The 25396-nt window shown below is 46.4% G+C and overlaps 1 protein-coding gene and 1 long non-coding RNA gene across 5 annotated transcripts in view; one reads left to right on the top strand and one right to left on the bottom strand.

Moving 5' to 3' along the window:
- The window catches only part of LOC132661377 (uncharacterized), a 118294-nt gene extending 97774 nt beyond the window's left edge, over window positions 1-20520 (bottom strand). For all 3 annotated transcript variants that reach the window (XR_009602193.2, XR_009602192.3, XR_009602191.2), the window contains exons 1-2: window positions 19931-20520; window positions 4863-4949 (exon numbers count right to left, since the gene is read on the bottom strand). This is a non-coding gene — a long non-coding RNA (uncharacterized LOC132661377). The remainder of the gene's footprint in view (window positions 1-4862; window positions 4950-19930) is intronic.
- A 111-nt stretch (window positions 20521-20631) lies between these two features.
- SMPD1 (sphingomyelin phosphodiesterase 1) lies at window positions 20632-25301 on the top strand. 2 transcript variants are annotated; one of them, XM_060605850.1, is made up of 6 exons: window positions 20632-21125; window positions 22038-22810; window positions 23355-23526; window positions 23949-24025; window positions 24230-24375; window positions 24518-25301. In XM_060605850.1, the coding sequence occupies exons 1-6, from the start codon at window positions 20844-20846 to the stop codon at window positions 24925-24927; spliced, it is 1860 nt and encodes a 619-aa protein (XP_060461833.1). In that variant the 5' UTR covers window positions 20632-20843; the 3' UTR covers window positions 24928-25301. The 2 variants fall into 2 exon arrangements, with proteins under 2 accessions (XP_060461833.1, XP_060461834.1); XM_060605851.3 differs by having other exon boundaries at window positions 24498-24652.
- The last annotated feature ends 95 nt before the right edge of the window (window positions 25302-25396 follow it).

The following is a 25396-nucleotide window of genomic DNA, read 5'->3' as shown; positions in this document are numbered from 1 at the left end:
CCCAGACCCATCACAGACAAGGTCTCCATCACATCACCACGGTCCTGCCATGCAAAGGCCTCAGACCCAGCATCTCACCAGGCCTGATACCTCCTCCAGGCCCTACTGCTAACTCTTCCCTTGTCCCTTTCTTCCATACCCCAGCATGAGTCAGGCCCTTCCCTCCTTGGTCTTCATTCCACTCAAATTCATCTATTCATTCAAACAAACATTAAATGAGCCTCTACATGTGTTTGGAATCACCTAAATGAGGGCTTGAGGGTTTGCATGCAGGGGACAGCAGCGCAGAAAAGGGCTCAGATGTGAAGGGTGAGTAGGAGTCTGCCAGGGGGTCAAAGGATACGAAGGTATTTGAAGAAGGAACTGATGTATATAGTACACAGTGGGCCAGGCTGTTCAGAGAACTCCATATCCATCTGGCAGGGCACAACATGAAAAGCAGGCAGGGAGGGAGGGAGAAGACAGACCTGAAGAGTCAGCTATGAGAAGTAGACTATGAGGTTGGAGGCAAGGATGGATGCAGGAAATCAGTTAAGATAACTTGAAGCAATCTACCCAAGACATGACACAGCTTTGGCTAAGACAGTGGCTGCAGAGGTTAGCAGTAGCAGGATTCAGGACAGATTTTGGAGGGGAAATAGATACGACTTGGTGATGGATAAAATTTAGAGCTAAAGAGAGATGAATGCCAAAGATGACTCCAAGTCCCTGGTACAAATCATTATGTAGGTTGAGGCACCTAATCCCTGGTTTGGAAGACTGGAGCAGTGCCAAATTCAGGATGAAAGATCTCAAATTCCATTTTAGAAATAGTTAAGTTAGAGATATCTGCACTCAGGGGCTGGGACTGGAGATATAAATCTGGAATTCATCAACACATAAAATGTATGTGAGGCTGTGATCATCTGGCTCTCAGGAGACAAAGGAATGCTGATTCTGGGTCAAACTGACCCCCCCAAAAAGTTCCCAGAATAGGCAGCAGATCTTCTTTATCACTTTGTAGACAGCTAGAGTCCCCTTTTCTTATTTTTCCCCCCTTGGTCAGAAGTGAACCAGTAAGGCCTTTGGATTCCTATAAGCAAGGCCCCTGCTCCAACCCCATGACTCGAGGGATCAAAGTTTTCTGTGTCCTCTGGTGCCTGGGACTAGCTGAGACCAGCAGTGCTGTCGGTGGGTCTGTGTCTGGATCCATATGGCCATGGTCCCTATTTCCTCCCTTCAGAGGAAGAAACAGGATTTTTGTAAAAGGGATCTTGGAGGATGGAAGATCGTTCTAGGTATCCCCCAAAACTCATAACCCATAAAAGAAAAGATCAAAATTTTAACAACACAAAATTGAGATTCTGCATTGAAAAAACTACCATAAAAGAAAAGACAAACTGGAAAAAACTGAAACTCATATTAGTGACAAAGTCCTAATTTCTCTAATATGGAAAAAAAACTCCTAGAAATTAATCATATTAATACCAGCAGAATAATAATCCAACAGAAAAATGGGCAAAGGAAAGGGTTCAGATAAAACAATATACGGACAGCTCTAAATATGAAATGATCAACTTTACTTTAAAAAAGTACAAACTAGGGGCACCTGGGTGGCTCAGTCGGTTAAGCAGCCGACTTTGGCTTGGGTCATGATGTCTCAGTTCTCGAGTTCGAGCCCTGCATTGGGCTCTATGCTGACAGCTCAAAGCTTGGAGCCTGCTTCAGATTCTGTGTCTCCCTCTCTCTCTGTTCCTCCCCCACTCCCACTCTGTCTTACTCTCTCTCAAAAATAAATAAAGATTTTTAAAAAATTTCTTTAAAGTACAAACTAAAACAACTCTGAAATACAATTTTTTATCTGATCCTACTAGCAAATATAATGCTTTGCTATGGTGAAATTATTAGGAGACAGGCAATCCAAATATTAATTTTAAATGCGCAGGTCTCTAGAAAGACACCAATGTTTGCCTCTGGGAAGGGGAGCTAATGGGGGCGGGGGATAGGGATGGGAGACAGATTTGTTTTCATTTCTATGTCCTTTGGTGCCTTTTGAATTTTGAACCATGCAAATGTGTTATCTTTAAAAAATTTTTATTTAAAATTATTGTAATCAATAAAAGATTAGAAATTGAAATAAATAAATAAATAAATAAATAAATAAATAAACTCATTGGCTGAGCCCAATTCTATGTCTGCAAACTGGGTTGGAATGTGCTGTGCCTCTGATTGGCCCATCCAAATCCTACACAAACTGTAGGATCCACTTCAAGTTCTGCTTTCCCCTGGAGCCTTTCTCATTCACCTTAGCCCACACTGACCTCTCCCCCGCCAAACAGTCATCTTCTTACACAGTCTGAATCAGGTAAATACAGGGGGTAAAAGAACACTGAGTTAAAAATTAGAAAGCCTGAATTTTTATCCAAGCTTGAGCACTAAGTCATTCAACAATTCCACATAGTTTTTGAGCTCCTGTAGGTGGAGACACTGAGAAGGTGAGAGAATGCAAGGAGGGAATGTCAAGTTCAATTAGCTCTTGCAACAGAGGCTGCAATGCTCTGCAATATCCCTGTTCTCTCCACTTTGGCCCACAGACCTCCCCAGGCCTCCTCCTTGCCCTACTTCCTGCCAAGGGAATTTGGGCAGTAGCAGCAGGCACTATTCCAAGTCTGGTGCTTCATGAAAACTACTTCCAAGCCTAGATCATCTGCACGATCCTCTCTCTTTCTCTCTCTCTTCCCACCCTCACTCCCATCCCCACCTGATGCCTGGATTTCAACATCCAGGCAATTCCAGAAGTCATGAGTTGAAGGTGATAGAACCTCCACCTACCTGTGTCCTCCTTGCTTCTCTTTCACCACAGTGGACAGTGACAAGAGCCAAAAGTAAACCCATGTTGTGTTAAGACACTTACATTTTAGGATTGTTTCTTAAAGCAGCTAATGTTACTTATCATGACTAATACACAAGTATGGAACTAGAGTAATAGTCCTACAAAGCCAAAATTGTCCCACAATATTAACTATGTTTCCCTAATCAACTGGCTTTTGTGCTATCCACAACTTTCTAACTTTCCTCAAATCAGCAAATTCCCATCCACACTCTTCATTTATATCTTCATACTACAGTGATAGGGATCTGTCTGTCCAAGGATAGAAAACCAAAACTCTATTTTTAAGCTAAAGAATCAGACCACCTCCTTAGTCATTTATTACAACTCTAGATATCTTCTTACTGAACCAAGGGTAGAGAAAAGACCTTTTTTGTTATGTTAAAGTTATTCATTACGTTCTTGGTAGACACTGGAGTTTCACATGAATTTCCCCCCTTTTCAATGATGTCCAGTCCCTGAGGCACACTCTCTGAGAGGTTTACATGGCATCCTGATATCTACAACTATTTCCTAAATTGGAGGAAAGCTTGACATTTTATAGGCCTGTTTCTATCTGGCAAGACTTTCACAATGGGATGTGGACATTGGAATTTTGAGAGCATGGCCAGGGTTTGGACAACCTGAAAGCAAGTCCCAAGACTTGACTCTACCAGTCAGTCAATTAATCTCTCCAAGCCTCCGTTTCCTATAAACTAGGGATGATAACAGTACCTGTCTCAGGGTCATGTTGTGATAATTTGATTAAATTCTCAGCTTCCAGGCTTCCTCCTTCCATTCTTAGCTGCTAAGACACTAGAGCCCAGAATCTGATTTTATTCCCCACTACCTCCAGACTATGTGGATTAAATTCTGACTACAATAAATGAAAGTAAGAATTTGAACATTTCCAATCCAAAGAAATGGCGAGAGGGACAAATAAGATTTCAACATAAAGGATACAACAGACCTGGCAAGTTCTAGAAGGTCACCTGCCCTACCCATGCTGCACAGCATCATAGGACTTGGAAAGCAGCCAACTCTGCAGTGAGGTGAGACCTACACACCTCAGCCCCAGTGATTTCTAAGCATCTTTGAGTGGTTGAAATGTCTACATCAGCTCAAGAAAGTTAAAACAGGAAGCCTGATTTTGGCTGGAGCTCTTCAGTAGATAAAAAGCAAAAGAAAGTCCATCATTGGCTACTAGTAACACTGCATACAGGGTCATAAGGGAGGTATAGATAAGAGATATTTTTAGAAGAAAAACCACTAAAAAAAAAGAAAACTGTTGCAGAAAATAAGACACCTGCCTTGACTCTTGGCTTAGATTTAAGCAAGACAAGAAAGATAAGGGGAATAAGGTTCTGAGCCAGGCAAGCAGGAGGCCCAATTATGGGATCTGTCCTTATGTCAGACAATGACTTCATATACTCTTAGGTAATAGAGGCTGAGATTAGCTGCCTTGGTGAAGAGGAAGCTCCCTCTCCCATCCCAACAAGGGCAAAATACAAGTATATTACAAGTTGCCTATGTGAGATTAAGCATTCTAAGGAGAAAGAGCATAAAGCCCTAACAAAGGGCAATACTGGGAACTGAGTGTCATAAACAGGATCTAGAGTTTTTGATGCTATTTGAAGCTAAGAGAAGAACCATGATTTCACATATCAGCCCAGATTCTTTTCTTTACATCTTGAACTCTCCACTGATGCTAGGCTGGGTTAGCAGGTAGCTTATAAAACCAAGGTTCTTTCAGGGTGCCTGGGTGGCTCAGTGGGTTAAGCATCCAACTCTTGATTTCAACTCAGGTCATGATCTCACAGTTCCTGAGATCAAGCCCTGACTTGGGCTCTGTACTGACAGCCCTGAGCCTGCTTGGGATTCTCTCTCTCTCTCTCTCTCTCTCTCTGCTCCTCCCACTTCCCTCTCAAAACAAATAAATAAACATTTAAAACAACAACAACAAGGTTCTTTCATCCATCAGTGAAATCAGATAATGTGTGAACAGTACACTTACCTTGTGTTTGCAGTACCTCCTGTTCACAGGGTTTTCTTCAAGGCAGACACAGGAAGTCAATGTTGTGAAAGACTGAGAAGGAACAGGCTGCGGGGAAATGGAGAAAAGCCAAAACTGAGATGTCAGAGAAGCAGAGAGCAGGGAGTGCTTGAAGACAATCAAATATGTCCAGATCCAGAAGAGAAAGACCGAAGAGTGTCCATTAGATCTGTCCACCTAGGTCATAGGTGCCTTAGCTGTTCTGGTAGATTGGTGGGGTCAAGACAAGATGGGAGTGTTTTGAAGGACAAATAGGTGAGGAAGTGGAGACAGCATGTGTGGAGAGCTCTTTTGAGATGCTTCCTGTTTAGGAGAGCAGAGAAACGGGGATAGTTGGAGATCAGGTTAGGTCCAGAGAGGGGATTGCATTTGTTTTGTCCTACTTTTGTTTGCTTATTTTTATTTATTTATATTTTTTTAAGTTTTTTTTTTTTCATTTCTTTATTTTCAGAGAGAGATTGAGAGCATGTACAAGCAAGGGAGGGGCAGAGAGAGGGAGACAGAGACTCCCAAGCAGGCTCCAAACCCACAGAGCCCTATGTGGGGCCTCAGATCATGAGGAGATCATGACCTGAGTGGAAACCAAGAGTCGGATGCTCAACCAACTGAGCCACGCAGGCGCCCCTGCTTACTTCATTTTTAAAGAGGGAGTGTCAGTTGAATTTTCAAATTGAGCAGGAGAGGTTGAAGATGCCAGAGGGGGGGGAGTATGGCTGAGACTATTAATGTCCTCCAATAGCCTTTCTCCCAAATTCCATGGTAGTTGAATCTATGAATTTTAGCTGGATAAACGGCCTCCTGACGGTGGTGGGGCAGGCTGTTCATCCATCTGATGTTGACCCTGGCATAACAGTTCCTCCCAGTCTGATCTTCTCCTCCAGACCCCCAGCCCACCTCTTACCACCAACTCCTTGCAATCTGAAGTCCCAAAGATTTTTCTAGTTTCTCCAGGGCAAGGAGAAGGGGAATTAAATTACCTGCCTTGTTCTGTTCCCTATCACTGTAATGACATGAAGTCTATGCCTTGATTCCCCTTTCCGTTTTTGTTTTGTTTTGTTTTGTTTGAGAGAGAGTTCACATGAGCAGAGGAGTGGCAGAGGGAGGGAGAAAGAGAGAGAAGAAGAAGAAGAAGAAGAAGAAGAAGAAGAAGAAGAAGAAGAAAGGGAGAGGGAGAGAGAGAGAGAGAGAGAGAGAGAGAGAGAGAGAGAGAGAGAATCCTAAGTAGGCTCCATGCTCAGTGCAGAGCCCCTGATGCAGGGTTTGATCTCACAACCCTGGGATCATGACCTAAGCCGAAATCAAGAGTTGGGGACCCTTAACTGACTGAACCACCCAGGCACCTCTCCCCTTCTCTTTTTTATTCTCAAAAACTTATTTAAAAATAAACATACACCCCAGATACAAACGCACCACTCTTAACATTAGCCCTTTGCTTCTACTTGCATTCCTACTATTACAACAATCCTATTTTTCCTTGAAATACTATGGCTATTTCTAATTCTCTAGAGGAAGGCTCAACAAACGTTTCCTGTAAAAGGCCAGACGGTAAACACCTTGGGTCTGAGGTTCATTGGGCTTCTGTTGCAACGACTCCGCTCTACCATTCTTCACACATAAATGAGTGAAGGTGGCTGTGTTCCAATAAAGCTTTATTTATGGATATTGACACTTGAATTTCCTATAATTTTTGTATGTCCTAATATACCATTTTTCTGTTGGTTTTCTTTAACCATTTAAAAATGTAAAAACCATTCTTAGCTTACAGACTGTCCCCCCACAAAAAAATGGCAACAGGCCAGACTTGGCCCATGAATGGCAATCTTCCCACCCCAGTCTAGAGCTGGAACATGCAGAAAGGAAAAACACACACACACAAAGAAAAATATTCCAAGATATCTCATGATAGTGGAATACTACACTGATTTTAAATTTTAAAGTAGGAGGAGTTGTCTATCACTCTTATCATCCTGAAGTTTTCAAGGAGGGGAAGGATTCTGTTCCATTCTCCAAGAGAAAACTCTATTGGAAGAGTACTTCTGGTCTCTTTTTCCTCTCATCGAACTTGTAACTCAGTTGGTGAGATGAAGCCGTGTTTGCCAAACCACAGCCCAGGCTCCTGGCTCTTGCTCTCTCTTGGGACCTGCAGGCCCACATGGAGCATCTCTTCCTCCACTTCTGTTCTCAAGTCAGGCCTAGATTCTCCTTCTGGAGCAGCTGAGTATGTGCATCCCAGGCGGTACAGCATGTAGGCCAATCCATGGAGGTGAAAGAATAATACACTAGGTTATTAGAACGGGTATTTATTTTTACTTTTATTTCATTCTCAAATTTATATTCTAATAAGTCATTAAAGAAAAACAATATGACTATAAATTTGTATATAATTTGTAAACGAAGCAACATTTGAGGATGAGTGCTGAAAAATCATTTATTCATAGGGATTTGCAAATAAAAAGTTTGGGTATTTCACTTCATTTTCTTTTATCTTTATTTTTATTTTTGGGAGAGAGAGAGAGCCTGAGTGAGGAAGAGGGGGAGGGGAGCAAAGGGAGAGCAAGAGAATCTTTCTGTGTGTGTGTGGCAGATGCTTATTTTTATTTATTTATTTTTATTTTTTTAATTTATTTTTTATTTTGTTATGAATCTTAAGCAGGCTCCATGCTCAACACGGAGCCCAGCATGGGGCTCGATCCCACAACCCTGGGATCATGACCTGAGCTGAAATCAAGAGTCAGACCTTAACTGACTAAGCCACCCAGGAGCCCCAGGGTATTATTATTTTAGAGACGGTCCTAAAGATGTGTTGCTCTCCTCTCCCAGTAGATGGGCCATGGGCCAAGCCCATCTTTTGGACCTATCCCAAAGTCTAAATCTAGCTGAAGGCTGGCCAGGACAGAAGATTCATAGAAAGTCTCACTGTGGCCTCAGGCCCAAGCATCCCTCTCCAGTACAGTACCAGGTTAAAGCAGATAGTGTACCTCAATCCTCGTCTGCCCCTGGGCATTTGCCCTCTGTTCAGAATCCAGTGAAAAGCCCATGTGATTCACTGTTTCCCTGGAACTATCCAGAAGTTAGCTCTCTGCCAGTTGATATGAAAAGATACTTTGCTAAGCAGAAGAAACAATGTACTGTTGTCTCCTTTGTGTATTTTGCATTACAAGCCTATAAACACAGACGCAATGGATTTATTGAATGAACTGAATTCAGTGGAGCACAAACATGCCTCAGCTTTCCTTCTGAACACAGCCTTCACACACGCCCCACTGAATGCCCTTTTCACAAGCCCCCTCCCATGATGTCTCAAACTAATCCCATAAATTTACAGTCACTTTCAGATAGAAAATAGTTTCAAGTTGATAATTAACACTAAGCTTACTTCTGTGTATTGAAATGATTCCAACTCAAAATTTCCCCCACCAGCCTTGCACTTCCATCTCAGGCCAGTCTTGTGGTTTGGGAACTGGTAATAATAAAAGAGGTGTGGACAGTGCTTTCATTTTCCATCCACCTCCTTCACCTTCTGCAACTGGCTCCTCCAGAGTCCACATGGGGTGTGTGGGTGTGAGCTTATACTGTGGCACTGGCCTGCTGTAACTGAGCTCTGCATAACCCTCTGTATAGAGGTGTCTGAATATGGCTCTCTCTTGGGGACATGTGTGGATTTCAGAGGCCCTGTTAGGGATATGGACAGTGTCCAGTTCTCTGACCTGGGGGATGGGGAAGAAGTGAGCAGGAAGGGGTATGCACCCTCCAGTGAATGTCCTGAGTCCCCACGTCCTCAGTTCCTCTCTAGTGAAGCATACTCTGTTGTCTCCTCTTGCAGTACCAAGTGCCCCCTTGCACAAGGTTCCTTCCCATTCAGCTCTTTTCTTTGGTATTCATGTGACTTAGACACATACTGTTAGCACGCACACTACCCCATCACTGCCTTCTCTCCTCGCCCTCACGCTGAGGGCTACTCCAGCCAGCCTCCCCGCCTGAAACATACAGGTGGGAGAGGAGGCAGGAGAGTCTATGTCACATATGAAGCTCTTCCAAGAACTCTCTCACCATACTTGGCTGTGGTAGCTGTATTGGGATTGCGTTGGGTATAAGTCTCTGCAACTCCCCAAGCCTTTCTCCCCAAGAAAGATACTAGATTACCAATCACTTAGTGGTTTCCTTAGCAGCCTCCTCCTGCCATCCACACATGTACACAAACATACACATACTTAGAAGAATCACAGCACTTGCCCCTGTGCTTAACTGCCATAGAATTTTTAGACTTCTTTTATGTAGACCAAAGGTGGATGTTAGGATGAGGGTGAAAGGATCTGCTCAGCCAACTTTCAAGTAATCCTTTGGGTATGTATATTGTCTAACCTTAGAGCTTTGGTCAAAATATTGAGGCATCACTGGTGCGCCTGGATGGCTCAGTCGGTTAAGCATCCAACTTCAGCTCAGGTCATGATCTCACAGTTTGTGAGTTCGACCCCCACATCGGGCTCTGTGCTGACAGCTCGGAGCCTGAAGCCTGCTTGGGATTCTGCATCTCCCTCTCTCTGTTCCTCCCCCACTCGCACTCTGTCTGTCTGTCTCTCTCTCTCTCTCAAAAATAAAGATTAAAAAAAAAATTTTTTTAATTGAGGCATCAGAAGTCCCATTCAACATTCTATTACACACACACACACACACACACACACACACACACACACTCTCTCTATAGTAGAAACATTCTAGAAACATTCTAAAAAACACACAAAAAAGGAACCATGTTTCTCTCCAAAGAAAGGCTCAGTGAGTTGGGGTAGGAAGAAGCATTCTCTAGTTAAAGTAAACCCTTTAAGTACCTGAAAACAAATTTTTTAACATGTGAATATATTGCATTTCTGGTTTTAAGAGAACTGGTTTTCAAAATGAAACACATAGGGTGTGGTCCTCACACTGATGTAACAAAAAAGTGTGGGTGTTATTACTCACATAAAGCAAAGCAAGGGCTTTGTTAAAGCAACTTACACAAGTTGATTTCAAGCAAAGGTTACAGTTTTATTTCAAACTTCCCCTCAAGGAAGCTAAACTTCCAAGAAACACAGTTGAAAAAATTTCTTTGGGGGGAATGAGGTTTTACTGAGGGAAAGGGGAGTATGTATATAAAATTATTAGATTAGATACTAGAAAACCTCTCCTTTCTCTTTGAACAAATAAACAGTAAGCCTTTACTATACCCGAGGCATTATGCCAGGGAGCGGGGATAAAATGGGAGACACTGAAGGTCTTGCCCCCCTACCCCCCATCACTTGTGATCTCCTGGGGAAACCACTGAGTAATTGTGTAGTGCTGGGTGCTAGATGAGTGTGATTCGGGTGAAGCATAGGGAGGGTGCCCTGTGTGTGCTAGAGTGACTAAGGTAAAACTTGATGGACAAGGAACTAGGCAGATGGGGGAGGAAGCAGGTTATTATGGCTTACGTGACCTCAATTCCTAAAAGATCACCTGGACTTTGCAATCCTTCTGTTTTCTGTCCTCCTACACCTACCTTTAACCTCAGAGGAAGCTGCATCCCTTTTCTTGTGCCAGCCCAACTCTTACATGTGTGCTCCATCTGCCTATCAGCTATAACAAAAACCTTGGTGTCTTTAATTCAAGTGCTCCCTGTGTTCATTTGTTTACGTACAGATCTGAGGTGGCCACTTGGAAGGCATCAAGAGCCCTGTTCCCACAGCATCCAGGTGGTTCTGTGGATGCTGCTTTCCAGGTATCTCTTCTATCTATTTCCCTGCCAAACACCCCTCTTAAATCCCACTTCAGAATTCATCATCTCTAACCTCACCTATCACCCTCTTTACCAGCTGATCTCTCTGGCTCTCCTCACTGAAGTTCCATAGCCTTCGGGACAAACTCCAATAAAATCCTTTAATACTCAGTTGTCCAAATTTGCAACCAAACTCTTCAACACATGGGCCGTGCCTATCTCCCTGCATCTCCTTGCACAACTAGCCTTCATTTAAACTTTTGGAAATTTCCTCTTTTGCATAGTGTTTCATGCTTTTGGCCCTTTGCTTATCCTCTCACTTCCAATTTATTCAAGCAAACAATCTTATGGAGGCACTGGCAGACATTGTGGTGAATACTAGGGATACGATGGGAGCAAGACTAGACATGGTCCCGACTCTCATGAAGCTTACAGTGTACTGGAGAAGGCAGGCAGTAATTAAATAAGCACATAAACAAATGCAATGTTATAACTGCAATGAGAACTATGGTGGGGGATGAAGAAGGAGGAGGAGGAGGAGGAAGAGAAGGGGGGGTAGGATAGAAAGAGGACAAGGAGGAGGGGGAAGGAGAAGGAGGAGAAAAGAGGGAAAGGGGAAAGAGGAAGAAAAAGAAAAAAATAGATCAGGGAAAGCATCCTCAAGGAAGTCACAGTTGAACTAAGGAATGAGTAGCAGGGGTGCCTGGGTGGCTCAGCCATTAAGCGTCTGACTCTTGATTTCAGCTCAATTCATGATCTCATGATTCATGAGTTCAAGCCTCACATCCGGGTCTGTGCTGGCAGTGTGGAGCCTGCATGAGATTCTCTGTCTCCCTCTCTCTCTGCCTCTCCCCTGCTTGCTCTCTATCTCTCTCTCAAAATAAATAAACATTTTTTTAAAAGAATGAGTTGCGGTTAATTAAGTGAAAGGAGAGGGAAGATCTTTTTAGGTAGAAGGAACAGTATAGGTGCAAAGGCCCTGAGAAATCTGGGAGCCTGTTGTTTAGGCTCTGAAAGATGGTTAGTACATCTCAAGCATTGAAAAGGAAGGAGAAACCTCTTCCCAATCTCGTTCTCCAGGCAAATACTAACTCATATTTCAAGACTGGCCTCCTGGAAAAAATGTCCTCAACTCCATGAACCTTTTCTCTGCAGTTAGCGGGAATCAACCACTTCTTCCTTTGGCTTCTACAGTACCAAGAAAGCTGTCTCCAGGAGCCCTTTCTCGTAGGTCTGTGCTTCATGTCTGTGTCTTCCCACCACCATGAGCTGTCTGTGGGAGGTGCTGGGGCACAGTCATCTCTGTGTTTCAGGGTCCCTGGCACAACACTTGGCGCAGAATAAACTTCTGCATATGTGTCACCTGAATGGCTGGCTGGCTGGATGGCTGGATAATTAATTAATTAATAATAAATGCATTCATTCCTTTGGGGATTAAAACTAAACTCTAATGTAATTCTCCTACTCTGGCCAGTGCCAGTCTCCAGCCTCAGCCTCATACACCTTCCAACTCCCTCCCAGGGCTCCTGTGGTCATACTGTCTTCTGCCTCAGTTCCCAAACCTGCAAGCCCTTCCTTGCCACAGGACTGCACTTGCAGTTCCCTCTGCAGGGACATTAGTCTCATTCCATTCTTTGGTCCTAGCATAGACGTAACTCACTTCCTAGGGAACCTGCACGAAGGCCCTCAGATCCAGGTGACATGCCTCCTCTCTGCTCCCACAACTCTCCACATGTCCCCCATGGAAACTCCTATTGGACTGGTTAGAATTGCTCAGTTACTAGTATAACAATATAGGGAAATTTCTAAATTCTATTTCTCTTAGATGCAAAATTTCTCTCTCCCCCCTCTGAAGGGAATTGTTGTTACTGAAAGAATCCTTTCATAAGGAATTCGGGTGGGGAGAGAGAGGTTGCATGAATAACAGTAGATGACTAAAGGGCTTTTCTAGGGAGGCTGAATTCTGTGAGGTTTTTGTTTAGACAAACAGAGTATGAGTGTGTGGGGTGTGTGTGTGTGTGTGTGTTGAGCTAATAAATGTATGACTGCCTGGCAATAAAAGGAGCCAAGTCACCATCTGTTAGGTAAATGCTCCCTACATCTTCCATGGGTAATTAGGTGGAAGTGAGGGCAGTGAGGGAAAGGATTTTTCAAAGTTTCCCACATTCTTTCCTTTAAAACATTTTTTTAATGTTTACTTATTTTTGAGAGAGAGACAGAGAGAGAGAGACAGAGACAGAGAACAAGCAGGGAAGGGGTAGAGAGAGACACACAGAATCTGAAGCAGACTCCAGGCTCCAAGTTGACAGCACAGAGCCTGACACGGGGCTCGAACTCCCAAACCACAAGATCATGACCTGAGCTGAAGTCGGATGCTTAACCTACTGAGCCACCTAGATGCCTCTTCCCACATTCTTTCCTTTGGCCTTCACCTCACCACAGTAAGTTCCTCTCCCCTGCAATGGATACTATGAATGGGGCATGGGTAGCCGGGAGCCCTGAGCTGGACCTCATTAAAGCAATGATAGTACAGATGGAAGATGTAGCTTAACAGGATGCATCAGACACTAAACACCTCCTCGACACTACATACTGTTCTAAGTCCTTGGGATCTCACTGAATCTCACAACCACCACGCACCATTATTATCCCCATGTCATCTAGGAAGAAATCAAAGCTCAGAAAGTGATGTGTTTTTTCCAGGTCACACAATGAGTGAGCAGCAGAGCCAGGATTCTAACCCAGGAGACTGAATCTAATGCCCATCCCCACAGCCACAGTCCCTACCATGGAGGGTTTGGGACACACTGTTGCAATTGCCTGTCAGAAGATTCCATTTCTTCAGGGTCCATGCCCTGGAATCCATAGATTCCTAGTTCTCTAGTACTCCCTAAAATATCCACAAGAGGGGGACCTCTTCCCATCAGTTCTAGGCTGCTGCCAGGGAGGAGGGGCGATTATGGATTTAATCTGCAGTTCTAAAGGCAGCTGGAGAGTTGGCTGGTTACCTGCACAGAATTTGAACAGGTTTCCTGACACAAAAGAGCATAGGTACCCTAGTGGTACCTGATCCAATTAGTCCAAATTAACTAGGAAGTTCTCTGTCCCAACCAGGCATATTATTCCCATGCCAATCACTCTCCAAGCCTGGCACCCAATTTGCTATGGAAGCAGGGGCTGTGTGAGCCTTAGATCTTTAACACCAGGCTCCTCTCCCCTTCCCTGAGTTTTACCCATTGTCCAGTAGCCTAGGAGCCTCCAAAATAGGTTTCAGAGTTTCTAAAATCCAGAGAAAATAAAGAATAAAGTGGCCCTTACCACTCTCACTCTTAGCCCCACAGAACTCTGCTCATAATGATTCTTAGGCCATAGGATATCCAAGTTGTATTTATGTCCTTTCTTAAGATGGACCCTAGGAATAGGAGTGTAGTGGACACTGCTATGGGTCACCCAGGTTCCCCTTCAGGAATGAAGGACTTGGCCCCCCCAGCTGTTGGGGGTGCTGCTGGAATATGGCCCTCAATGATGAGCCCATACAGAAGCCCTCACCTAGGAAAGCCACCTTGCCCAAGGTCATACCCCCTTTCTGAAGCATCCTATGACCAATTAATTTAGAAGGGAGCAAAGGCTCGGTCCCCCTGATTCAGCTTGGAACAATCTGAAAAGTCTTCTCAGCTTCAGAACCCACTGTAGGGTTGGCTGAGGCCTCTGCAGAGACTGCCTCAACATTCATCCTCTCCCCGTGCCCAATCCTACTTGCTTCCTTTCCTTCACAGAGGTTATCCTGAGAGTACTCCCTAAGAAACCTCCAGCAAGTTCATTTCCATCTTAGGGTCTGCTATGGATAACCCAACCTGCAGCAGCTGGTGCCAGGATGCTCTAAGAAAGCAGATGCTAACATGGGATTTTAGAGCAGGATCACTCGCCACCCAGCTGACAGGGACCCAGCATCAGTTAGGTGGAGTTGGAGAGTCCCTGGTGAATTGGGATGCAAAAGAAATGCACTGGCTGGTTCAGTGAATCAGATTTTTGAGAAACATGAGGGAATCTGTAACTATAAGAATAAGGGAATTGAGGGGCACCTGGATGGCTTAGTCAGTTAAGCGTCTGACTTTGGCTCAGGTCACGATCTCACAGTCCATGAGTTTGAGCCCCACATCGGGCTCTGGGATGACAGCTTGGAGCCTGGAGCCTGCTTCCCATTCTGTGTCTCCGTCTCTCTGCCCCTCCCCTGGTCGACTCTGTCTATGTCTCTCTCAAAAATAAATAAACATTTTAAAAATTAAAAAAAAAAGAATAAGGAAGTTGAGTGATTATAGCTAAGCTCATGGATGCTCTAGAAAAGAGTAATGAAAAGTGTAAAATAATTAATCTGCAGCTAAAAGCACGGAGAAAGTGACAGCCTGCACCAAGTGAGGCAGAAATGCCGTAACTGACAGGAAAGATAAAAAGGCTCAGAAAGTGGGTGTCAAGAAGGATAGACTTTATAAGGTTGGAAAACTCATGAAATAACTATATTCCACAGGATACATAATTTGCCAAAGTAATAAGGAATGTTTGGTAGGAGGGCTACCAGCATCACCAAGACATTCCATAATGGCTCTACTATATAGGCCAAGGCTGATGGCAGAAAACACTACTGCTGAGTTGGTGGACTCACTGACAGCAATAGAAATGATAGGAGTCTCCTCCCAAAATAGAGGCTAGGCGTCAGCATTAATCATTAGAAACCCATTCCCATACGCCCAATAGGGTGGGCTCCCACTTACCAAACCTGATAAAGGTTTTTGCCAAATGTCAAGTGTCTAACCTGCTAGCAGCAAACTTGCTAGCAGCAAAAACAGAAGCCAAGTCTCCAAGATGGCACCATACCTTGAAGAGACCAACTAGCCCCTTGGTGGCAAGTTGACTACACTGGATTCCTTCCACTCTAAAGGGTGAAGCAGTTTGTTTTGTCAGGAATAAATAACATATTTCAGGCATGGTTTTACCTTTCCTGCCCACTGGGAGTCAACCATCACCATCATCTAAGAGCTTACAGTGTTTGAACAACCGGCATGGAATCCCATCACATCAGACCAAGGACCCAGTCTTTGGCAAAGGAGGTATAAAGTGAGCCCATGACTAGGCAACCCACTGGTCACATTACATACCACACAACCCAGAAACTGCCAGCCTGATACAGTGATGGAATGGGCTGGTGAAGGCACAGCTAAAGCATAAACTTGAAAGTGATACCTAGAGAAGACAGCGTGCTGTCTTCCAGCATGCAGTGTCCACTTTAAAATAGCAACCTTCATATTATGCAGTGTGCCCAACAGGTAGAACGCATGAGTCCAAAAACAAGGGAGGAAACAGGAATTGGCTTCTTACCATTACTCCTATGATCTGCCTGGAGAATTTGTGCTTCCTGTCCCTACAATGCTAGGCCCCACAGGTTTAGAGGTCCTGATTCCCAAAGGGAAAATGTGTCCAACAGGGGAGAGAGTATAGCTGCTGCCCAGCAACTTTTGGCTCCTTGTGTGAAGGGCAAGAAGAAGCATCACCATCTTGGCCACAGAGTAGATACTAATTACAAGAATAGAGGAGGCAGGGCAGCTGCTACACAAAAGAGATAGAGGAGAAATAGTTTGGCATCAGCTTGTCCACTCGGGAGCCTCTTGACACTCTCCTCCTCTATTTTGATGGTAAAATAAAAAAATGCAGAAGCAATGGCTTGAGGACGGCATGGATACCAGATGCTCACACACCTCAGGAGTAAAAGTCTGGATCACACCGTCAGGTAAAGCCACTGAAATCAGCAGAGGTGCTAGCTAAGGAGGAAGGAAATCTAGAATGTGCGGTAGAAAAGAAAAATGATGGGTATCCCTTGCTATCCTGCTATCAGTTACAGTAACCATAATTCTTCCTACCAGCTTTCCTTTTCTAAGTTTCCACCATGAAGAGAGAGGCTCACCACAATGCTGGGGGAACTGCTCCCAGAACTTATATGAAGAAATGGATCCAAGTGGCACACGAGGTGGACGGACTGTGGTAAACACTGTCATTGCCGCCTGGTCTCCCTCCAGGAACGAAGGACTTATTCTCCCATCTGTTAGGCCTGCTCTCAACAGAAAGCCCTCAGCTATCAGCACCCACAGGAACTTCCCCAAATGAAGCAAGCCCCCTCATGCCATTTCAGGACAACTTTGAAGGGTCATCCCAGCTTCAGAACTCCCACTGGGTCTGCTGAGGTCTCTACTGAGGTAGCATCAAAGCTCAACATGTCCCTCTGCTCAATCCCACTATCTTTCCCATCCTTCCACAGCTATAGATGCCAAAAGCACTTCTGAAAAAATCTTTTTTTTTTTAAACTTTGTTTAATGTTTATTTATTTTCGAGAGAGAAAAAGAGAGCAAGGAGAGCACACGCATACGCACACATGAGTTGAGGAGGGGCATAGAAAGAGGGAGACACAGAATCCAAAGCAGGCTCCAGGCTCTGAGCTGTCAGCACAGAGCCCAATGTGGGGCTTGAACTCACAATCCATGAGATCATGACCTGAGCAAAATCAGACACTTAACTGACTGAGCCACCCAGGCGTCCCTGAAGAAATCTCTTGCATGTTCATCTTTGTCTCAGAATCTAATTCAATTCCTGAAGAATAATGTCATCCATGTCAGGGGAAGAGGGGCTTTTGATAACCTACTCAGAAGGATAAGGGTGTGTGATATGCATCGATAATGGTTCCACCAAAACCAACTATATGAACTGTAAGAAAGAGAACACTGTAAGAAAGAGAATTGGGCAAATGAGCAAGAAGGGAGTGAGCAAGAAAGATACTGTTAAGGAAATAGTATGTGAGCAAAGGAAAGGACTTCATGGGATAAGATCTTGGAAAACAGGTAGAATTTGGGCCCTGAGGGTCATCAATGTCCTCTTACATAGCAAGGACAGAGACTGAGAGCAACAATAGTTAAGGACAAATGGGGCTACTTGAAATCTTCTTCTTAATAACCATCTAGATATGTCCATCCTGCTGTCCATCAAGATGAACTTTGACTCTCCCCTTTTTGTCTCCCCATTCTCTTGTTAATCTAATGTTTTTATTAACATCAGTAACACCCATGAAGGGAAGCTTAGACACCAAATTTGATAAGGCTTCTTGGACTGATTTTGCAGCAGGAAAGTTACTTGTGGGGGGTGGGGGGTGGGGGATGGGAGTGGTTTTATCCAATCTAGCAGGCTGGTCATTTCCTCAGGAATAACCCTCTGTGTCTCTGTATGGCCATCTGCGATTTTTCCATAGTGAGCTATGGGTCCAGTAACAACCCAAACATGCTCTTCCATGCTGAAGCATGTAAAAACAAAGATACTGCCCCTAAATTAGTCACACTCACAATCCATTTCAGTAAAGGTTCTTCAGGAAGTTGATGATACTAATCTACAAAATAAAACAACTCCCTCACATGATACCTCCTGGTTTCAGTAGTTTCTTGGTTTTGTCCTCTCCCTTGTGGCCCATCTTCTTATGACAGAGTTTTAGAGGTACTCTCAATAGTCCCGACATAAGCCAAAAAACCCAGACTAACCAAAATCTGAGCTTGGTCCAGCATCAAGGTCTCACCCAGCCCTCTACCTTTCTTTCATTTTAGCGATTACAGATAACAACAACCAAGAGATTATATAGTTTGGGGGCACCTGCGTGGCTCAGTCAGTTAAGCATCAAACTTCGGCTCAGGTCATGATCTCGCAGTTGGTGAGTTCAAGCCTTACATTGGGCCCTCTGCTGTCAGTGCCAAGCCCACTTTGGTTCCTCTGTTCCCCTCTCTCTCTGCCCCTACTCCGCTTGTGAGTGCTCTCTCTCTCTCTCTCTCAAAAATAAATAAAGAGAGAAAGAGAGATTATATAGTTTGCTTTTTTATTAGTTTCCATTTCCTTAAGCATCCAGTGAATCAATTTCCCAGGAGTTAGATCCATCTCTAAATTCCATTGGTAAATTTTACCTTTAGTAATTGATTATAGCACAATTACTGTTTGATACTATGGGTGACTATGTGAACATTGCCACCCAGGAATCAAAGGTTCCTCCTCTTCTCCTCCACCCTTTCATTCTCTCTTTTCCCAAAACACATGTTTTCATAAGCTAGGGCCAGGCCAGTAAATCCTACTTCTTTATTTATTTTATTTTATTTTATTTATTTATTATTATTATTATTTTAGCAAATCCTTTTTTAAGTGTTTATTTATGTATTTTTGAGAGAGAGAGAGAGAGAGAGAGAGCACAAGCAGGGAAGGGGCAAAGAGAGAAAGGGAGACACAGAATCTGAAGTAGCCTCCAGGCTTGGAGCTGTCAGCACAGGGCTCAAACCCATGAACCGTGAGATCATGACCTGAGCCAAAGTCTGATGCTTAACTGACTGAGCCATCGAGGCACCCCAGCATATCCTACTTCTGACACCACTTCTGGTGATACCTAACAACTCTCAAATTCTCCAAAACCAACTGGCTATACAACAATTCAATTAAATTCCGACACTACCTAGAGGCAGCATCAGATCCCACAAATTAAAGAACTCAGTCCCACAGAATTGTCCAGCTTCTGGGGTTCCAGGACACTCTCCTCAGGTTTGATATTTTGCTGGAACAGCTTACAGAACTCAGAAAACACCTTACTTACATTTACCAGTTTATTATAAAGGGTATAGTCAGAAATAGCCAAATGGAAGAAATCCACAGGATAAGGCACAGAAGGGGGGGGGGGGGGATGTCATGAAGCTGTCATGTGCTCTCCAGGTGTGCCACCCTACTAGCAACTCCTTAAATTCACCAACAGGAAACTATCAAAGAGATAAAGAGCTCAATCTCCACTCCTCCCTTCCCTGTAGGTTGAGGGTGGAGCTGAAACTTCTCACCCTCTAATCACTTTGTCTTTAAGTCACCAGCCCCATCTTCAGGCTCATTAGCATAAATTTAGGTGTGATTGAAAAGGGGTAGTATAAATAACAAAAGCACTCAATCACCCAGGAAATTCAAAGGGTTTTAGGAGCTCAATGCCCTGAACAAGAATTCGAGACAAAGACCAAATATACTTATTATACTACAATTACTCTGAGATGGTGCCCTGATGAACTCAGGAAAAGAGTCACTTGAAATTCTCAAAGGAAAGAACTGACAGGACTTTGGTAGCTCTGTGGATCTTGGAGAAGCACTCTAGGAGGTAAACAGCTCAGGTTTTAACTGCTGTCCTGCCACTTAACTTCCCCATGCTTCATTTTCCCCATCTGCAAAATGGAAGTAATAATACTATTATACTTACTTCTTAGGGTTGTTCCAATTGAAGACAGTAACTCTAAAGTGTCTGGATCCGTGCCGGAACATGCATAGAGCTCAGTAAATGTTACTTTCACCATCATAGATGCAAGGGACACCCAAGTTCTAGTTCATGTTCCTGGTCCTCCTCGCTGTATGATCTGTACTCCTTTTTAGTCACTTCACCATCTCTGAGCCACAGTTTCCTCATCTGTAAGGTAAATGTATGGGTGTCCCCACGAGTTCAGAGCCCCTTCCATCAGGAACTCTGCATCAAATGTGACTCAAAGATTCTCAGGGTGACTCAAGGGTCCTGGTGCCTGTGGCAGAACAGGGGAGATGGAGGGGAGGCGCTCTCAGGGCAGAGGCAACACACTCAGTGTGAGAATCCCTGCCCTACTAGGGCGTGCTGTTCTCCAGATTTCCTTCCCTGTGGTGGGCCAGTAGTGTGCCAGGTGGGCCTGGCAATTAGCTATTCCAGGAATTTAGTCCAGGTTTGAAGAGAGCAGGCGCCTAGGAGCCTCCGCGAGCCTTTCACCAGCCACATTTGATTGCCTCCACAGCATGTACAAGGGCTACGACAGCGACCTCCCGCGGTTAGGGCGCACACAGCTTCCCTCCGCTCAGCTGCGCGCGCAGTCCGGTCAGAGCCGGGGCGGGGCATGGGCGGGGTCCTGGTACGCGCCGCCCCCTCAGCCTCCCTCGCCGACCCGGATCCCGGCTGCTGGGGAGATCTCCTGCTGGGGAACCCAGGAAGAGGAAGGGGCGGAGCTGCCTTGCGGCTGGACGCGGAGCAGTCAGCCGACTGCCTCGGGGGCTCTTCGGCAGTCCCTGGTCTTGCCCCGCGCTTTGAGAGCTAGCCAGGGCCGAGACCCGGGGGACCCGGAGGGGTGAACCAGCCCTGTCTAGGAAGCCGGGCAATGCCCCGCCATGGAGTATCTCCCGGCCAGGGCCACCGCAGGTCCGGCCCGGAGCAGGAATCGGACCGGACCCGAGGATCCCCCAGACTGAGGCTTCTGTGGATGGGCCTGCCTCTGATTCTGGCGTTGGTTCTCTGGGCCCCGGCCGGGGCCCACCCTCTTCCCGTCCAAAGCCAACACGTCGGTCGCTTAGTGCCCCAGCTCCGTGACGCCTTTGGGTGGTGGAACCTCAGCTGCCCAGTTTGCAAAAGCTTGTTCACCGCTATCGACTTTGGGCTGAAGGTGAGCGCTTAAAGGGCCTGCAGTGGAGCAGCCAAGGGTGCGCTGGCGGGGGCGGGGGCGGGGAGTGGATGGGCTGGGGCTGGGGTCATGAAGAGCATCCCTGATGAAGAGGCTGAAGGATACAAGCCTTTACCGGATTTGCTCTCCTTTAGGGACACCCATGTCTACACGCCACCACTACCTCCATTGTGACCTTGTGAAGTAAGGAAAGAGCTCAAATTATATGCCGGGCACTGTGCTAGCCACTTTATACAGGTCAAGTCAAGTCTGTGAGGTGTTTTCATTACAGTATCTCCATTTGCCAAATGAAGAGCATCTGGGGGAGGTGAAGTAACTTCACCGAGGGCACATTGCTGGCGACAAGGCTGGGACTCCTTTCCTGGTATATCTGACTCTGAATCCCCCTGTGCCTTACATTTGGCATCGCTAATCCGGAGCACCATGCCTGTACTAGCTGCTCAAAAGGGACTTGAATTCAGAAAGATCCAAGGGTGTGGGAGTAGATGGGGCTGCCCTGATCCTGATGGGATGATGAATGCTGGTTGGTAGGTGAGTTTTGCAGGTCTCCCCAGGGAACCTGCCTTTGTGTGTGTCCCCAAACTGGACAGCTATATTGCCCAGCCCGAATTTCAAGGCACTCTGCAGACAGTGACTGAGGAAGCCAGCCAGGCAAGCAAAAGGCCTGAAATGCCACTGCCTACTGAGCTGAAGAGGAAGTACTGGCCTGGTGCTGCCTGAGTCACAGGGCAATATCTGTGGGAGTCAGGGGGTGCTCTGAGGTCTCTTCACCACAGTGGCATTGAGTCTGGCTTGGCTCCAGTTTGGATATGAAGGCACAGATGGTGGTAGCCAGGGGTTGGCCTGGTCCCTGTGCTGTCTCTGACCTCTCGTCACTGGTTCTTCCCACCACAGAAGGAGTCCGGTGTGGAGTGGGTGGGCTCCATAGCCACCAAGCTCTGCAAACTGCTGAAGATAGCACCGCCCGCTGTGTGCCAGTCAACTGTCCAGCTCTTTGAAGATGATGTGGTGGAGGTGTGGACACGTTCAGTGCTGAGCCCATCTGAGGCCTGTGGTCTGCTCCTGGGCTCCACTTGTGGGCACTGGGACGTCTTCTCATCTTGGAACATCTCTTTGCCAGCTGTACCAAAGCCGGCCCCACAACCACCCAAGCCCCCGGCCCCAGGCGCCCCTGTCAGCCGCATCCTCTTTCTCACTGACCTGCACTGGGATCATGACTACCTGGAGGGCACAGATCCTGACTGTGAGAACCCACTGTGTTGCCGCCAGGATTCTGGCCTGCCACCTGCCTCCCGCCCAGGTGCTGGATACTGGGGCGAGTACAGCAAGTGTGACCTGCCCCTGCGGACCCTGGAGAGCCTGTTGAGCGGGCTGGGCCCTGCCGGCCCCTTTGATATGGTGTACTGGACAGGAGACATCCCCGCCCACAATATCTGGCACCAATCACGTCAGGACCAGCTTCGGGCCCTGACCACTGTCACAGCCCTTGTGAAGAAGTTCTTGGGGCCAGTGCCTGTGTACCCTGCTGTGGGCAACCATGAGAGCACACCTGTCAATGGCTTCCCTCCCCCCTTCATAGAGGGCAATCACTCTTCCAGCTGGCTCTATGAGGCAATGGCCAAGGCATGGGAGTCCTGGCTCCCTCCTGAAGCCCTTCACACCCTCAGGTAGTTGAGGTCCATGGAAACCCAGGAAGGGAAAAGAAAGTGGATAATAGTGAAGGGAGCAGGGGACCTGGGCATACCTGTGACTCTTCTAGCATGAGTCCTCAGCTGTCTTCACTGGCTCTGACCCCATACTCCACCTCTGCCCTTATGTCTGTCCAGCCACTCTCCCTCAGGATTGACAGCATACTTTCTCCATGCTAGTCTGTGTCTGTTCATGTTGGCCCTCTAAAACACCTCCCCTCCCCCTGCAACTTTAACATCCCAACTTTCCAGGTCCAGATCATACTCCTTCTGAATGGCCCTTGCTTCCCATTATAGTTCTCTTTTATCTCTGAGGCCTAGAGCCCTTAGCTTTCTGAGCCATTTGCCCAGTCATATGGGCCCTATAATTGGTGCTGTTTGGTTTTCTGCTGGAATGTGAGCCCCTTGGTAGGGATGATGTCCCGTATGCCTCTGCCCTCCACCCAAATGCTTAGTATAGGACTGTGAGCACAGGACCAGGATTATGAATGAGTGCTGACCGTTTGTGTTCACTTTGTTTCAGAATTGGGGGGTTCTATGCCCTTTCCCCACGCCCTGGCCTCCGCCTCATCTCTCTCAATATGAATTTTTGTTCCCGTGAGAACTTCTGGCTCTTGATCAACTCCACAGATCCTGCTGGACAGCTCCAGTGGCTGGTAGGAGAGCTTCAGGCAGCTGAGGATCGAGGAGACAAGGTGAGGGAAAGTGGTGAGAACATGGTGGATAGGTGCTCCATGGGGGTGGCGGGGAGAAGCAGGCCCTTTATGACCATACTCCTATCTGGAGCCAGAGCGTCTGTGAGCAGAGAAGCCTGGTTTTCTGGAGTTCCAACAATAGGATTCCCTGGGAGTTCAGCTCCTGGTCCCCCTTAGGAGCTCTCATTCACTCCCCGTCTCTGGCCAGCAGTAATAGCTGTTGTAAGAGCGATGAGTACCAACTCTCCTGGCCAGGGCTGCCTAGACCCCTCCTTGTCCTCATAACCTTCCTTCCCCTTCCCCCCCCCCCCCAAATTTCAAGTTCTAATTGGCCTTATTGAACAATTGATGAACCAAGCAGCATTCCATCTAGCAAATAGAGGGGCATTCTCCCTGATAACCTCCCTTAACTCTCCCTACAGGTACATATAATTGGCCACATCCCCCCAGGGCACTGCTTGAAAAGCTGGAGCTGGAATTATTATCGAATTGTAGCCAGGTAGGAGGGAAGTGGGGAGAAGAGGGGTAGATGAAGAGTCTGAAGTTCATTTGAAAACTCCTTTGGGTATTTTATCATTCCTGGTGCCCCTTTGGGGTAGAGAGGCTACTTACTTCAATGTGTGGAGAAAGAAAGCATCCCATCTCCCCAGATTTCTTCCCTGTCCCTAAAACCTTCTGAATCTAATTAGTGTCTTCTGGCCAGGTATGAGAACACCTTGGCTGGTCAGTTCTTTGGCCACACCCACGTGGATGAGTTTGAGGTATTCTATGATGAGGAGACCCTGAGCCGGCCACTGTCTGTAGCCTTCCTGGCACCCAGTGCCACCACCTACATCGGCCTTAATCCTGGTGAGTGATGTGGGAGTTGTTGAGATAGAGGAAGCAGAAACAGAGTTGGGGCCATGGCTGGCAAGGGGCAGGCGGGACATATGACCTCTCCCTGGAGTTGCCTTGGTTCCTTCCCTTTCCAGTCAGCCCTCCCTCCTTGCAGGTTACCGGGTCTACCAAATAGATGGCAATTATCCGGGGAGCTCTCATGTGGTCCTAGATCATGAGACCTACATCCTGAACTTGACACAGGCTAATGAGCCAGGAGCCATACCACACTGGCAGCGTCTCTATAGAGCTCGAGAAACCTACGGGTTGCCCAATGCACTGCCTGCCGCCTGGCATGATCTGGTGTACCGCATGCGGGGTGACACACAACTTTTCCAGACCTTCTGGTTTCTCTACCATAAGGGCCACCCCCCCTCAGAGCCCTGTGGCATGCCCTGCCGCCTGACTACACTGTGCGCCCAGCTCTCAGCTCGCTCGGATAGCCCTGCTCTATGTCGCCATCTGGTGCCAGATGGAAGCCTCCCTGATGTCCAGAGCCTGCAGCCAAGGCCATCTTTCTGCTAGTACCCCATGGCCCAGATTTGTGAAAGTGCAAATGTGAGGAAAGCTGCAAAAACTCCAGAGGACAGCTGTGGTAAGAAGAGCATCTGGTGGAAAACCCTATCCCTGAGCCCCAAGCACACTGGGGAAACAGGACCTTCTTTCATGGAGCTGGTTTGGCAAGATACAGGAGAGAGGGTGGCTGCTCTGTGCCCAGCATCTAAGCTGCCCTGGGACTGCTGCCTTTCATAACTATGGAGCAAAGGTCTAAGTTGGTCCTGCCGCAGCAGACCACACAGGAGCTCTCACCCCAGGCCTGTGCTGGCCAGCCAGGAACCCTGGACTGCTGCTGCCTGGTTGTCAGGCCATTAAAATAAAGATAAGAGACTTGGACTCCAGACCCCTCTGCAAGTGTCCCACTTTCTTTTTTTCAAGGAGGCAGGGGAAGGGGGCTTTGGGAATATAATCCTAACTGAGGGATCAGGGTACTGGG

Source organism: Panthera onca, chromosome D1, assembly GCF_046562875.1.
Source record: "Panthera onca isolate mPanOnc1 chromosome D1, mPanOnc1 haplotype 2, whole genome shotgun sequence".
Taxonomy (NCBI): domain Eukaryota; kingdom Metazoa; phylum Chordata; class Mammalia; order Carnivora; family Felidae; genus Panthera; species Panthera onca.
This window is presented reverse-complemented; position numbering and strand designations above follow the sequence as displayed.

Bases quoted from the DNA above. Each gene is read 5' to 3' on its own strand.
- SMPD1 (XM_060605850.1), top strand. From the start codon at position 20,844: ATGCCCCGCCATGGAGTATCTCCCGGCCAGGGCCACCGCAGGTCCGGC. The intron at 23,527-23,948 runs GTGAGGGAAAGT...CTCTCCCTACAG, and splicing joins CTGAGGATCGAGGAGACAAG to GTACATATAATTGGCCACAT. The intron at 24,376-24,517 runs GTGAGTGATGTG...CCCTCCTTGCAG, and splicing joins CTACATCGGCCTTAATCCTG to GTTACCGGGTCTACCAAATA.